At 53.7% G+C, this 15,211-nt stretch overlaps 6 protein-coding genes across 6 annotated transcripts in view; 4 read left to right on the top strand and 2 right to left on the bottom strand.

Annotated features, from left to right (window-relative positions):
• Nucleotides 1-1,856: 1,856 nt before the first annotated feature.
• Nucleotides 1,857-3,591, top strand: PpBr36_03913 (uncharacterized protein; the record flags this gene model as incomplete). The annotated part of the gene is made up of 3 exons (XM_029891082.1): nucleotides 1,857-2,130; nucleotides 2,201-3,231; nucleotides 3,331-3,591. The coding sequence occupies 3 exons, from the start codon at nucleotides 1,857-1,859 to the stop codon at nucleotides 3,589-3,591; spliced, it is 1,566 nt and encodes a 521-aa protein (XP_029753592.1).
• Nucleotides 3,592-4,467: 876 nt separating this feature from the next.
• Nucleotides 4,468-6,191, top strand: PpBr36_03912 (uncharacterized protein; the record flags this gene model as incomplete). The annotated part of the gene is made up of 2 exons (XM_029891081.1): nucleotides 4,468-4,499; nucleotides 4,541-6,191. 2 exons carry the CDS (start codon nucleotides 4,468-4,470, stop codon nucleotides 6,189-6,191), a joined length of 1,683 nt encoding a protein of 560 aa, XP_029753593.1.
• A 1,280-nt stretch (nucleotides 6,192-7,471) lies between these two features.
• PpBr36_03911 (uncharacterized protein) lies at nucleotides 7,472-9,060 on the bottom strand (the record flags this gene model as incomplete). The annotated part of the gene is made up of 2 exons (XM_029891080.1): nucleotides 7,472-8,831; nucleotides 8,894-9,060. The coding sequence occupies 2 exons, from the start codon at nucleotides 9,058-9,060 to the stop codon at nucleotides 7,472-7,474; spliced, it is 1,527 nt and encodes a 508-aa protein (XP_029753590.1).
• A 1,101-nt stretch (nucleotides 9,061-10,161) lies between these two features.
• Nucleotides 10,162-11,580, top strand: PpBr36_03910 (uncharacterized protein; the record flags this gene model as incomplete). The annotated part of the gene is made up of 1 exon (XM_029891079.1): nucleotides 10,162-11,580. The coding sequence occupies one exon, from the start codon at nucleotides 10,162-10,164 to the stop codon at nucleotides 11,578-11,580; it is 1,419 nt and encodes a 472-aa protein (XP_029753591.1).
• Nucleotides 11,581-11,661: 81 nt separating this feature from the next.
• Nucleotides 11,662-12,318, bottom strand: PpBr36_03909 (uncharacterized protein; the record flags this gene model as incomplete). The annotated part of the gene is made up of 2 exons (XM_029891078.1): nucleotides 11,662-12,001; nucleotides 12,056-12,318. 2 exons carry the CDS (start codon nucleotides 12,316-12,318, stop codon nucleotides 11,662-11,664), a joined length of 603 nt encoding a protein of 200 aa, XP_029754435.1.
• Nucleotides 12,319-14,059: 1,741 nt separating this feature from the next.
• The window catches only part of PpBr36_03908 (uncharacterized protein), a gene marked incomplete at both ends in the record, with an annotated part of 4,773 nt that continues 3,621 nt past the window's right edge, over nucleotides 14,060-15,211 (top strand). Inside the window, one exon of the mRNA XM_029891077.1 lies at nucleotides 14,060-15,118. Within this exon, the coding sequence (XP_029754434.1) occupies nucleotides 14,060-15,118 (1,059 nt within the window). The remainder of the gene's footprint in view (nucleotides 15,119-15,211) is intronic.

The raw sequence follows: 15,211 nt of genomic DNA, 5'->3' as shown, positions 1-15,211 counted from the left end.
TTTTTGTAGTAATTACTGCCACGAAGCCGGCAACAGTATTACAATCAAGAACGGCAGGGTAGTTTGGCGGGATACAGCGCCCAATCTCTTTGAGGACATTGTCGTCGGCATCAGAAGCTATGCTGAAGCAATCATCGAGTTTGCGGGCAGGATGCGGTCGTCTTTGGCGGGAGAAGGAGTGCGTGTTTGCGCAACTTGGCAGCAATTATGCCAATGCAAGTGGTTGAGGGATCCCCCACCGTGGACTACCATAGTCGCATACGAGCGACCCAAAAAAAAGTCCGCAACGGGTTAAGAGCTGCGGGCTATCAATGAGGGCCAAGCTCAAGTTTCCTTATCGGGCTGTGTAGAAGCGGTTGATCTGGGCCAGGCGCCAAGACATTGGAACCGAGGTAGTTAGCCGAGGAGACCGACGGTGGCTGAAGACTGCGACAAGTGCAACAGAGCAGGACGCATGCTAAAATATTGAGCGACGATGTCGAACTCCGGCTTTCTTGTGGATGTCTGCTTTGCAAAAATAGTACACAAAGGTTCAATAGGTGCAGCTGCTACGCGGAGTTGAGTGCAGGCCCAAGTTCCTCTACTATTTCGAGAACTGCGCCCAAGTCGCTGCCTCTTGGCAACCGAGGACGATCAGACCGAATGGCCGTTTTATCGGCCCAGGCAGAGAAGCAATTGCCCTTGTACTCCTGGACAAGGTCTTTTGCTGTACGCAAGCACAAGATGCCGGGTTTTGAGGTTTGAGTTGCGGACTTTGACAACGCCAAGCCGCAGGAGCAGTGGGAAAAGGACCCAGAGTTGAAGAGACGCTGGAGAAACTCTAGCAGATGCCTGATATTCGGGCAGGATTACTCTGGATTTGTCATTATGTGACAGAGTTGTTGGCTTTAGCATGTTTGTGCAGACAGGTATATGCCCGTCTTGCTGCCGACCTAACCTATATGGCCCAAGTAGATTCTAGGTTAGAGTAATACAGGAGCAGCATTGAAAGCAAGGCCAAGAAAGGGGCTGAAAGTGAGATTTGGAGGCGAAGTTAATAGAAGACATGTTTGCTACTCGAAAATAGATGCAATATAAAAGATCCCCTGACTGCGTCCAGCTGCAAACCTTGAGCGGATGACTCGGGTGCTATTACTTGATTTGTTACGAAATCGGCAAAATAACCAAGGCATTGCTCTCAAACAGTCGAAACAGGGCTTGGGGTAAACGAATGGCACGTGACTTGTACCACAACGGTTGCCATGCGAGCCATGGGTAAATGTAAATGCCGAAAATCGGAGCCGCAGGCCCTTATTCAGAAGAGACACGCCAACCGGCAACCCTATTGGACGGTGAATGCTGCGGGGGAGGGGAAAGATCCTATTTCCCGCAAAAAACTGGGACTAGCCCCGAAGCTAGCAGACAGGGTTGGCCCTAGAGTAGCGATGCAGCAACGGAAAACACCCCGACTGTTGTTCTCGACAGCACTAAACGAAACGTTTCTCCAACGGCTATTCTATTTACAGTTGGGCTGCTTGGCCGAATTTGGCCAAATTGCAACTCCCGACCTGGCGTAAATATTTGCCGCATGATTGAGAAGGCAAATCAAGGCCGCCAAGATGGCATAGAGTGCAATCCCGTTTGTGGGGAAGCGCTGGGGAAAGCCCCGCCAGGTCCCCGGCTAAGCAATCAAACTTGTTGTTTTTATTTCATTTTTTTCATCAGAACTGCCAGGTGGAGGAGTCATGGGCTGGAGCTGGTGGGATCCAATGTCGGGCCGAGCTGCCAGGTAGGAATAAATGTCGCTTCCTTTTCGCACATCCGGGGTAATTTGTTCTTTTTTGTTGCCGTGTGCTTGCGAAAATTCGTTTTTCAAAATGTCTTCCAACATGGATGAAAAAACCAGCAAAGATGTCGGGGTTGAGCACGGCAACAGCTCCGAGGACCGAATCCAAACGGCGGCAATCATGGGCGACGACACGCTGCGACAGGCTGCCGCCCGAGGCCAACTTGCGACAGACGCATATGGCAACCCCGTCATGCAGTTCGACCCCAAGGCCGTCAGGAAGTTGCGGTTGAAGATGGACCTGTACTTGGTGCCGACTGTCGCGCTCCTGTACCTGTTCTGCTTCATTGATCGGGCAAATATTGGTGGGTACAACCTGGGTGTCTGTCTGAATTTGGTCTGACTTGTCAAAGATATGATGCTAACCCTGCTCAGGTAACGCGCGCATTGCGGGTTTGGAAAAGGATCTAGGCCTCACCGGAAATGACTACAACATCATCCTCTCCGTCTTTTACATCTCCTACATCATCTTTGAGATTCCAGCAACGGTGCTGTGCAAGTGGATGGGCCCAGGCTGGTTCCTGCCCACAACGTCGCTCCTCTTCGGCATAGTTTCCATCGCCACTGCTTTTGTGCAGGACCGAGCAGCCATTTGCGGCGTCCGCTTCCTGCTGGGCATCTTTGAGGCCGGTATGCTTCCCGGCATTGCATACTACCTGTCGCGTTGGTATCAACGCGCCGAGCTCGCGTTCCGATTGTCGCTATACATGGTCATGGCCCCCCTGGCTGGTGCATTCGGTGGACTTTTGGCCAGCGCCATCCTCACGCTTGACCATTTCGCTGGCCTCCACAATTGGCGCATGATCTTTGCCATCGAGGGCATCGTCACCATAATCCTGTCCATCATCTCCTTCTTCACCCTCACCGACCGACCGGAGACGGCACGCTGGATGACCGAAGAGGAAAGGATACTGTGCGAGGCACGAGTCAAGTCGGAGCGCGTCGGCCAGACTGAAGTTCTCGACAAGATTGATACCAAGAAGTTGATGCGTGGCATGACGAACCCGGTGACGATCCAGATCGCCATCATCTTCCTGTGCAACAACGTCACCGTCCAGGGTCTTGCGTTTTTCCTGCCCACCATCGTGTCGTCAATCTACCCGACCTTTTCCACTGTGCAGAAGCAGCTCTACAGCGTGCCGCCCTACGTCGTCGGTGCCTTTTTCACAATAGCTTTCCCCAGCTTGAGTTGGTACCTCGATCGCAGGCAGTTCCTGATCGCGCTGAGCGCTCCCATGGTCATGACGGGCTACATCATGTTCTTGGCCAGCAAGGTTGCGACGGTCCGGTACGCGGCGACTTTCTTGATTGCCAGCTCGGCAATGGTCTTGGGTCCCATGTCGAATGCACACATTAGTGCCAACGTTGTCAGTGATACTGCAAGGAGCAGTGCCATTGGTCTCAACGTGAGTTTCTTTCCAATCCACTCTGCATCTCTCTACCTTGACACCACTCGAAAAGAAAAGAAAAGAAAAGAAAAAAAAAAAAATGCTAACCCATCACAGGTCATGTTTGGCAACGTCGGCGGCCTCATCTCCACCTGGAGCTTCCTACCCTGGGACGGGCCCGACTACAAGATTGGCAACGGTCTCAACCTTGCCACTTCGTCGTTGATCCTGATTGTGTCCCTGACTGCCCTGTTGTGGATGAAGTGGGACAACAAGCGACGCGATAAACTTGACGTCGACAAGGAGCTCTCGGGACTCAGCCAGCAAGAGATTGAGGATCTCGATTGGAAGCACCCCAGCTTCAGATGGCGTCCATGAGCGGAAGTGGTTTGGTGGGGTTCTTTATATATGTGTCTCGGGTTGGATACTACAGTGATGGGTATCGAATGATTCTCTTGTATATGATAAGATTTCTCGCATTTCAGTATTCATGTTAGACTGTCCATACATATGATTACAGTAGTTGCAGATAAGACAAAAAGTCGTCGTTGATAAGCTCACTGATCCATTTTCTCGCCAAGCCGTCTCAGAGTGACGACCCCGCTTATGGATTTTTTTTTGTTGCTATTTCTCGGTACTCGCATCTCGGCAAACACTCGCGAGGAAAGCAACCGACTTGGCGACGCGTTGACCGTTGCTTAACGTTGGGTCAGTGCCGACCATGTGACAGCGGGCGACCCGTAATGCTGCGTGCACACTTGCGTATTATTCACTTGAAGCAGACCGATGTCACCCCGTCGAATCCAAAAAAAAAAAAGTCCCCGCCGAATGGACCGTTGGTGTGTGTGTCTTGTCTGTGCGGCCCAGGTGGTCGATAGGAGGCGACTACAGTCAGACGAGCGTGCCGAACTTCCAGCTCGCCTAGTTGTAGCGTAGCGCGAGCATTAATTGGTCCCGCCTTGAATCCAATAAGCGCGAGTCATTCAGGGCGTACCTGAGGAATATGGGCGGCGAGAACCAATGAGACGGTCGAATCGCTGCACTGGGCACGACGACCCCACTAACGCTGTCGCTCTCGGTAGCTGCCGAATTGGGACGGGGGTCTTGGTATCTTCTTGGGTGGTGGATTGGTTTGCGGTCGCGCTGAAATCCCATGCCCGTAATCTCCTGCCCAAAGCGAGTTGTGCAGGTGAACCTGAGGGAGGCTGAGACTTGAGAGTGAGCATAATGTCCGGCCCAGGTCAGGATACAAAAATGGATTCTCTCCCGGCCTTCGTTGTTGGGGAGTTGGTCCTCTCCCTCAGCGACGGTACAGCTCCCCCTTCAGCTCCGGTCACTCGCTCCTCGTTTCCTTGCCAGCACTGTTCTCCCTGCAAGTCATCGCCGACACAATGGTGAACACACGCTCTCTATTCTCTCTTTCCCTCCTTGCCTCGGCCGCTCTTGGGAATGTCCTTGGCGGCGAGGAGCAGTCTGGGTGCCCACCCGAGAAGCAGGTGGTGCGCTACGTTGTCGTCGAGATGCCCGACCAGAAAGCTCCGGTAGAGGAGCTGCCCGAAGAGGTTGTCCGCGGCGGCGTCGACACTCCGGTCAACACCACCACCACCCTCCCGCCTTGCAAGGCGCCCGACGTCGACACCTCGGACAAGAACAACATCATCCCGGCGCCTCAGGTCTCCCTCTTCTACGGCGATGACGGCAGCAGGCCCACCCCTCCCCCCTTCGCCAACAGCACCGCCGGCCACAACACCACGGTGCCTGCTCCCCAGGGCTCCATCAACATGACCCTGACCACCAACCACTCCTTCGTCGCTCTAGAATACATCGACTCCATCACCAAGGTCAAGTGCTCCAAGAACCTCCTTACCGTCAAGTTCTCCGACGTCGAGGCCTTTGACATTGCCGCCAAGAACTGGGAGTCGCTCGAGGCTGGCTTGATCATCGTCACCAACGGCCAGGGCAACTGCAACGACGAGTTTGAACGTGGGTTCTTCAAGGTCGACGACGTCAAGCCCAACAAGGATGACCTGTCCATCGCCTGCACGGCCTCTTCCCAGAAGATTGAGCAGGTCGCCGGCACTTGCGAGATGACATTTTCCTCGCTGCCCGCGGCCACCCTGCGCAAGCGCATCACCCTCAACCCCAGCACCACGCTCTCGTTCGGTACTGCGCTTGCCAAAAACAAGACCCTGCTGGACCTGGACCCATATCTCGAGATCATTGCCGATCATGCCTCTTTCGAGTCGGCCGTCACATTCTCGGGCAAACTCAACTACGACTTCTGGGCCTTTAAGCTCAAGGAACTCTACTTTGATCTTGATGCCAGCTTCAAGGCCGACGTAGCACTGTCGGCCAGCATCCAAGCTGCCTACTCCCAAAACTTTCAGTATGCTCCCGACGAGCTGGAGTACACCCTCATCAACGTCCCTGGCGTCGTCGCGCTCGGCCCCGGCGTCGCGTTCGGGATCGGCGTCAATCTTTCCGCATCCGGCGCTGTCGATGTCCACACCGCTCTCGGTGTGGCCATGCCCAAGGGCAACGTCCACCTCGACCTGGTCAACAAGGACCGAGGCACTTCGGCCACCGGCTGGGACCCCAAGTACACCGCGGCCGCCAACATTTCCCAGAAGGCCGAGGTCGGCGCTGACGTCTACGCCTCTGTGACGGTTTCATTGGCCGTCAAGGTTCTCGGTGGTTTGGTGGATCTCTCCTCGGGGTTAACGGCTGAGCCGAGGGTCAACAACCGCTTCTCGCTCGCCGGAAACCAACAACTGAGCGTTGGTGGATCCGCCACCACCAAGCCCGTCGGCAGTGTCCTGCAGCCTGTCACTGGCCAGGGCTCCTGCGAGCAGGGGGTCGGCATCAAATCCGACTTTGTGTTCAAGCTCAAGGGTTTCATCACAAAGTACTGGTCGCGTGACCTGTTTGGAGTGGAGGTTCCCATTGCCAACCAGTGCTACAAGTTCACCAAGCAGTAGGGTTGAACACACCTACCTACCTACCTACCTACCTACTTACCTACCATTGTACATGTAACATAGTCATGTTTGAATTTAATTTGTAATATACCCCCTCATATTTTGCTCAAATCACGAAAGCGTGCTTGAATCTGTCTCTTTGCTTTCGTGGTCTGATCCATCTTGGATCGTTGCATCGAATTTTGCTATAATTGAACTCTCTGCACCGGGCTACCCCTGACATGAGAGGTCATGCGGACATGGATATTGCGCCCGGACTGAACTGTCCTGCCTTATCCAGCAGTAGTCCAGCTAGCATCCCTACGCTAATCATTTATTTACCCACCATCCCCCACACCAGTACGACGTCGCACATCATAGCAACTAACCTATATCACAAGCTTTGAACTTTGACCATTTCAGTCCCATGGATCAGTTGATTATTATGGACCCTTTTTGCGCAACGAGCCAGGCGAGTAGGTATGTAGATAGGTAGGTGTGAACAGGTGAGCGAGAAGATAGATGGTTGATATAATCAGTCAACTTGGCACGTCTTCAGATGGGTGAGTCAGTAGGTGAGCGGGCATACTTAATATATGTTGCTTTTGATCACTAAATTATGCGCCATGCCAGTCCCAGTCCCAGTCGCTTTACAAATTGCGACCTGGGTAAAATGCGAGCAGCAAAGCGGCGGTAAATGTATGCCCCAAATCGACACCCTTAATTACGTAGGGTGTCAGAGCGCACGTCCGGTTCATACTTGCCATGTGATTTGACAGCCAGAGACGAACCCATTCCAAACTCTTGCTTCCACCCGACACAAAGTCCATCCAACAAGCATTCCCACCGTACTACAATCAATATCAATGGATTGAGTTCGTCCTCGCTAAGAGGTACTGCAACTGTCTGGCAATCTTCAAATGAAAGAGCTGACTTGACTCCAGAGCACTGCCTGCCTGGCCGACACAGATGATCGATCATACCAAGGTTGCGTAAATGGCTGCCTGGTTGGGAGCCTACCGACAGCACTTGCTCTTTCAGCATGACAACTCCAAGCAGGGCTGCTAGTGCGTTGGTCCAGTGCTTCGAAGTAGACCGTGGGAAACAATGCTAGGAATCAACTTTTTTTTTTTTCTTTTTTCTTTCTTGTGGGTGGTATGCGACGCCTTTGTAAGATATCAGATATCCCAAAGGACAGCGGAAGTACCAGCCGGAAAAAAAAAATGAAAAGGTTCACACAATGATATAATGTTTCAACGTGCATCGTCACCATTCGACAGTGGCATCGTCACCAACGTCACCTACAATGATTTGCCCATCTTCCTAGGCGGCACCTTGGCGGCAAACAACCTATCAATCTCGTCAAAAGTCTTGCCCTTGAGCTCTGGAACCCACACCCAGCTTCCAACCGTGCCCACCAGGGCCAGACCACCAAACACGAAACCCACCTTGCCCTTCATGTTGGCCTGGTCCGGGTTGACCATGTAGGGGATGGCAAAATTGAACACGATGCCACAGACGGCCTGGGTGGCGGTCGCCAGCGAGATGGTCTTGGCGCGGAGGCTGGTGCTGGAGGCCTCGCCCAGGACGGCAAAGGCCATGGCGCCAATGGTCATAAAGTACACGAACGCGTAGACGACCGTCGAGGAGGCCATGACCCAGCCCGCCGCGGCGGTCGGCACCACGTCCATGATCCCGATGAGGAAGAGCAGGCCGGTGAGGCTGGCCATGCCGCCGACGAAGATGACGCGGCGGCCGAAGCGCTCGACGACGAACCAGGAGCTGATGTTGCCCAGGACGCCACAGGCTGTGACGCCGACGCCCAGGTCGAAGGACTTTTGGACGCCCACCAAACTGAAGAAGTAGGTCGAGTATCCCAGGACGAAGATGATGCCGACGAGGTGTTGGCAGAGGAACACGCCGGTGGAGATGCCGGTGCGCAGGCGGTCGGTGCCGCGGAAGCAGTCGATCAGTCTTTGTTCGCTGGCCGTGGCAGTCTCCTCGGCGATGATGGTAGCCTCCATAGCGAGTATTTGCCTCTCGGCGTCGTAATCTCTTCCGTAAAGTTTCCTGATGGTCTCGGTGGCCTGTCCGCTCTTGCCAGCACGGACAAGATACCACGGCGACTCGGGCAGGAAGGGGAGAAAGACGAGGAGGAACAGAACAAAGAAGAGCTGCGTGGCAAATCCTCCCTTGTACGCCCATGCGTCGGTCCTCTCCCCAAAAACCTTGACCACGGCGTTCGAGAGCAGCTGGCCGACGGCGATGCCGAGGTTGACGCCGGCCGTGGCAAACCCTCTCAACGCGACGGGAGCAATCTCGCTGCACGCCAGGGGGGCCAGCGTCAGGTAGAAGCCGAGGCCGAGGCCCAGGACGAGCTTGGAGGCCAGGAAGGCGGGGCGCGTGTGGGAAGCAACCTCGCCGGCGATCCCACCGGTGCAGATGATCAGGCCGCAGACGAGGGAGCAGCGGCGGCCGATGCGGTCGGCGGCCCAACTGCAGAGGAAGCCGCCAAAGATTTGACCGACCGAGGCGATGATGTTGAAGGCGGCTTGCCATTCGGCAGGCAGGATGGCCTCGCCTTTGGGGCTGAGGTAGCCAAAGTCGCGGCGGAACGAGTCGACGGCGATCATGGCGCCGTTGATCTGTGCATCGAAGCCCCTGTGACGAAACGAAATCAGTGCCGGGACGACAAGCGTACTCGGGTGGACTGGACGACGTACCATCCAACGGCACACATGGCCCAGTAGAAGCACCACCAAACGATGATTTTGTGATGCTTGAAAACCTCGGCCAGCGTGAGCTCCTGCTCCTGGCTGACAGGCACCTTGTCATGGTGGCTGGTGGTGCCTTGGACGGGGTGGGTTTCGGTATCTTGGGACTTTTCCATGATGACTGCTGCGCAAGGACTGATTAGAAACCAGTGTCAAGTCATCAATCGGCAAGAGGTTGACATTTAAATAGTCAAGTTGATTCTCTCCACTTCCGCATCACCCCTCCTGTATAAGTTATGGCATGCTAATGTGGAGTTGAAAGTTGGGGTTGATCTTGCGGGGAGATGGCAGTTTGACTTTGAGCTACATAGGGAGTATTTTGGCCCATAGCGTATTGACAAAGAGCGACGTTCCGCGACCGACTTTGTCGTGTTTCTTTTCTTTTATTTTCTTTCACCAACGAGGGGGCACACCGAAATACCATCCCGTCTTTGAAGAGCAGAGGCTTGATTGAATATGATCCCTGTCTGGAAATCTTTCTTTTCTTTCAACCCAACTATTGGCCAACAGGGTGTGTGTCTGTCTGTATTGCACGGACATACAATCAACTTATACGAAATGATTCACTGGCACATTTTTCTCTGCATTGCTGAACTCTAGGTTTACGACAGTCTGCAGAACGAGAGCTTTCCACACTCTCGACGAACAAGGAAATTGAAAATCACGCATTGAAGCTCGCTGCGAGTCAAGCAGGGATTCCGCCATCGGCGTCACGGCACATATCGCATGATGCCTTGGTGCGCAAGAGGTGAACTAGTATTGTCCGCAACTCCTCATGCAGGTCACTCCCCGAAGCGGGTTCGGTTCGGTCAGGTCAGGGGTGGAGCAGGTGGTCGGTTTGTTGGAGTACTGGCGTGATGAGACGTCCGACTTGGACCGAGTGCGGACGCATTTGCAACAGCATCTGGAGTGCTTTCGAGAAGGATTGCACATGCCAAGATCCTAAACCAGACAACAATACCAACCTGTGGATCCTCCCGACTCCGATATTCCTCCTTGACCGGGCTTCCCCGCGCGGGGGATGCACAGTATCGCCGTCGAGGAATTCTGTGGAGCCCAGCTGCTCTGGTATATTTGCCTGTATAATTTTGAGTCTTGACATTGCAATGCAGTAGCAAATTACGAACAGTCCACATATGCTGACATTTCGACTTGTTCGTTTTCCTCCCCTCCGTACCTGCTGCCTCAACACATAGACAAAAGAAAAAAAAAAAAAAATGTCGTGCAGAATGCTGCGCGTGAGCGGCACCCAGATTGTCGACCCCGACGGCAAGCCGGTCCTCCTCAAGGGCGCCGGCCTAGGCGGCATGCTCAATATGGAAAATTTCATCACGGGCTACTCGGGACACGAATTTGAACATCGAGCGGCCCTGGCCGAGGTCCTGGGGCAGGAAAAGGCCGACTATTTCTTCTCTCGGCTCATCCACCACTTCTTCACAGAGGCAGACGCCGTTCTGTTTGCGTCGCTGGGCCTCAACTGCCTGCGCGTGCCGTTCAACTACCGCCATTTCATCGACGACGACAACCCGTCCGTCATCAAGAGGCAAGGCTTTGAGCTGCTGGACAGGATCGTCAACATCTGCGCCAAGCACGACATTTACGTCGTCCTGGACCTGCACGCCGTCCAGGGAGGACAGAACCAGGACTGGCACAGCGACAGCGGACTGAACCGAGCCCTCTTTTGGGAGTTCAGGGACTTCCAGGACCGCGCCATCCAGCTCTGGGAGGCTCTGGCCAGCCACTACAGGGGCAACGCGGTCATCGCAGGCTACAACCCCCTCAACGAGCCAGCAGACCCCAAGCACACCCGCCTGCTGGCGTGGTACGAGCGCTGCGAGAAGGCGATCCGAGCGGTCGACCCCGACCACATGCTCTTCGTGGACGGCAACACGTACGCCATGGACTTTTCCGCCTTCCCCGTCGACAGGCCGCTCCCCAACACGGTGTACAGCTGCCACGACTACAGCTTCCTCGGCTTCCCGCAGGCGGAGCAGTACGAGGGCACCGAGGAGCAGAAGAAGAGGCTGAGGGAGAGCTTCAAGCGCAAGGTGGCCTTTATGCAGCAGGCCAAGGTGCCGATATGGAACGGGGAGTTCGGCCCCGTGTACCAGGACCCGCGCAAGGACGGCGACGCCGAGGCCACGAACCGAAAGCGGTTCGCGCTGCTGAAGGAGCAGCTGCTGATCTACAGCGAGTTTGACCAGGACGTCTCGTGGAGCATCTGGCTGTACAAGGACGTCGGGTACCAGGGGATGGTGTACGTGTCTCCCGACAGCGCCTACATGCGGCTGATTCAAGGCTTTGTGGAGAAGAAGCAGCGGCTCGGTCTGGACTTTTGGGGAGTGGCCAACAAAGACGCCATCAACAGCGCCGTGTACGCTCCGTTTTTGGACGCCATCAAGAAGGAGATCCCGAAGCATCTCTTGAAGAAAAAGTACCCCGGCATCTGGACTTTTGACAGGCAGGTCGAAAGGTCGGTCAGGGAGATGTTGCTGAGCGAGTATCACGGATGGGAAATGGCAGAGCTTTTCAGGGGCAAGACGGAGGCTGAACTGGAGGAGTTGGCAAGCAGCTTCAGCTTGGAAAAGTGCGTCTTGAGAGACGAGCTGAACAAGATTCTAAAGGAGGACGTCTAGTGATTATACGCTGCTGCATTTGAGACATTTGAGTACCAGTCTCGTCTCCGGCCACGTCCCATCCCACTTTATCCAACCGTATCAATCTTCACCCAGGTAGCAGCCGTAAAGGTTGACGCTATCAATACCCACAGAACCCACATAGTCGTCATTGTCGCACTTGAACACAAACCCGAGATCCGCACCGCTGACGTATGAGAAGGTGGTCGTCACTGACCCTCGACCGCCAGTCTTACCCCGTTTCCACGACCACACCGGGGTGACGCCAAAGGTGGTGGTCAGGGTGCACTCCAGATCGGACGCGTCGTCCCCATCGCCCATGATCTCGTATGACCAGTCATAGGTTAGGGTCACCGAGGGTTCGTTGAATCCTCGGATCGGCTGGGAGATGCTGCTCTCCGAGCTGGACGAGATCATGTATCTGGAGAGGTCAGTAGGGGATGGCATGGAAAACTATCATGGAAGGTTTACCTACAGGTACTTCTCTCCATCCATAAGCCTGAAGCGTAGAGAAGACGTGTTCCACTCGTCGTACTCCCGGACCCGGACGTCGTCGCTGGCCGTCCAGTAGACGAGACCGTCCTCGAAGGAAGGGTTTGCGACATACTGCTCACTGTCCTCGTCGCAGTGGCGTTGTCCCCAGTTGGTAATTGTGTGGTTGGGACGCAAAGGTCCGAGAAAAGGGGGAGGCAGAGCCAAGGCGGCCGAGGCCATTGCGAGAAGAAAAATAGGCTGCATTTTGAAAATGGGTAATATTGAAGCTGGTTTTGATGCTGCTTGGTATGCCGACTTGTGTAGGCACTGGAGCCAAGGTTCGCAACTTTATATATCCTCTTCATCATGGTTCGACAATGCTGGAGATGGTACATTGCTGTAGATACTACTGTAGATAGTCCCTCAACACTGAGTTTGAGACCGTGCGTAGCCAAAGTATGTTCATGAAAACTGCGCCGGTTCTCAAAGTCTGGAGATGGCTCAAGCCACAGGCTAGTTTGGCTTATGCTTAACTTGAGGCTGTGATGAGGGGCCGTTCTACTGGCATTTGGTCATCACAACCTATTAAATGTTACGACTCACTATCCCTGTCTGTGCTCATTACGTTTGACGGATCGAATTCTCCATACGGGGGGCACTAGGGCAACCACAAGCAGAAGTATCATGTTAGAGCTGTCCAGGGTCAGCTAGTTAAACCACAACAAGCCCCTGAAGAGACGCGGAACTCGAGCTGTAGATAATTGTCGCATACGTCACCAAGAGGAGCCAACATTGCTTGTGACGACAGCACTAGCGGCTGAATGACCAGAGATTAGACTAGACTCTGAGTAAATTTCAAGGACGGCTGACTAAAAGCGCAGACGAGTGACAGATGACAGGTTGGCGTGTTTATCCAGCTGTATGGTTCGCATCATCGAATTAACACGGAGAAGTAGCTGTACCAAGTAGAATAAGCTTGACAACCAGGTCCTCAACGCAAAAGAATCATTACGAGACCGTGGTAAACACCACAAACCTAGACACTAAATATCGGACGAGCAATCGGGTTCGGGAGCTAGGGGAGGCAAATAAAGCAGAGGACTATTGCGGATGATCCGCAGCGGATCTATGGGTGGATCAGGCTGACGACAAACCGGTGATGCCGGGATCAAATATTCAAGGCAATCAAAACTTGCATGCAACTAAGCACAACCTGTCTAGGAAGCTGGCAAAGACAAACGGCCGAGCGTGTGGTAAATATCCAAAGGGACGGACTGTCGAGCTTAAATCCGAGAAAGTGTATCCGGGTTGTCGGAACGAGGGGTTTCGGGGACGGGCAAAGAGGGAGTCTGGAAAAGCGCGAGAGGCCAGCGCAAAAGAATAAAAAGGGAAATGAAACTAAACAAAAAAAAAAAAAAAAAATAGATTACCTACGTGTTGTGAGTCGTGACTGGATTTGTCATCTGGCAATTAACTTCTTAATGAAGTTATCAAGCTCCCGTTCCCACCAAGCCGGGTTTTAATTGAATCCCGTAGTAACTTTGCAGGTACAGTGCGATTAGACCCATGAGGGCATCACCCATGATCCAAGATGGACGTCCTATGCAGCCAAGACAGGTAGCTTATCAGATCCAAGCGACTCATCCGGACAGTGCGAATTCGGACTCCTTCAGGGCCCCGAACGGGATGCAAATACTATTTGCTTTCCGAATCGGCCGCCCTAGCAGTTTTCCTGAGTTGGGAAAAGGCCCAAGTCCTTCGGGAATATTCATCCCAAACCCGTGACGCGAACGCTGACCGGGTTATACCGACTTGGCCGCAGCGATGGCACGGAGTCGTTTGTTTCCCGTTCGAGCCTTATAAAGAAATTTCCCCTGGCGTTGACGATGCAAATACGGCAGGCAGATCTAGATGAGACAGAGCCGCATTTTTCCTGATCGATTCGGAATTTGTTTTTTCTTTTTTTTTTTTTTTTTTTTTTTGTGCTGCACGCAGGCAGGCAGTCATGACGGCTCATGATCACGGAGGTCAACCTCCAAGCTTTTCCTCAAACGAAAACATTCAAGAAAACGTTCAATCTCAGTCCGAAGTCACCATCACCAACTATGATGGCGCCGCAAGAGAAGAGGAGGCGCGGATGGAGGAGGAGCTTCACGAATTGGCACGCCGATACACGACCGCCTCAAACTATCAAGGGACGCTTTTCCCTCACCAACCAGGCGGCCCGCTTGATCCCAGCAGCGACAAGTTCAGTGCCCGCAAGTGGGCCAAGGCCTTTTATGACCTGAGGGTCGACACGGCCGAGGGTAGTCCACCTCGGACCACGGGTATTGCGTTCAAGAACCTCAGCGTCCATGGCTTTGGGACGAGCACCGACTTCCAAAAGGATGTGGGCAATGCCATCCTCGACGTCGGCTCCATGGTGGACAAGATGCTGGGCAGGAAACAACAGCGAATCGACATCCTCCACAACCTCGAAGGGGTGGTACACGCGGGAGAGTTGCTGGCAGTTCTCGGACCACCGGGATCGGGCTGTTCGACGTTCCTCAAGACGGTGGCTGGGGAGACGCATGGCTTCCACGTCGACCCGGAAGCGACCATCAACTACCAGGGGATCCACCCCAAGCAGATGCGGACGTCGTTCCGGGGCGAGGCCATCTACACGGCCGAGGTCGACAACCACTTTGCGCACCTCTCGGTCGGCGACACGCTCTACTTTGCCGCGAGGTGTCGGATGCCCAAGAACATACCGCCGGGGATATCGAGACGGGAATACGCCGAGCATCTTCGCGATGTGACCATGGCCATGTTTGGGATTTCACACACGATAAACACCAAGGTCGGGGACGACTTCGTCAGGGGTGTGAGCGGTGGAGAGAGAAAGAGAGTTACCATCGCCGAGGCGGCTCTGAGCTACTCGCCTCTGCAATGCTGGGATAACAGCACAAGGGGTCTCGACAGCGCAAATGCCATTGAGTTTGTGCGTACCTTGCGAACACAGTCCGATATAATGTCGTGCACATCTGCCGTGGCAATCTATCAAGCGCCTCAGGATGCCTATGACGTGAGTTTTTTTTTTTTTTTTTTTTTTTTTTTTTTTTTTTTTTTTTTTTTTTTTTTTTTTTTTTTTTTTTTTTTTTTTTTTTTTTTTTTCTTT

The sequence above is a fragment of the Pyricularia pennisetigena genome, chromosome 3, assembly GCF_004337985.1.
Source record: "Pyricularia pennisetigena strain Br36 chromosome 3, whole genome shotgun sequence".
NCBI lineage: Eukaryota > Fungi > Ascomycota > Sordariomycetes > Magnaporthales > Pyriculariaceae > Pyricularia > Pyricularia pennisetigena.
The sequence above is the reverse complement of the archived record's forward strand: the minus strand, read 5'-3'. Positions and strand labels throughout refer to the sequence as shown.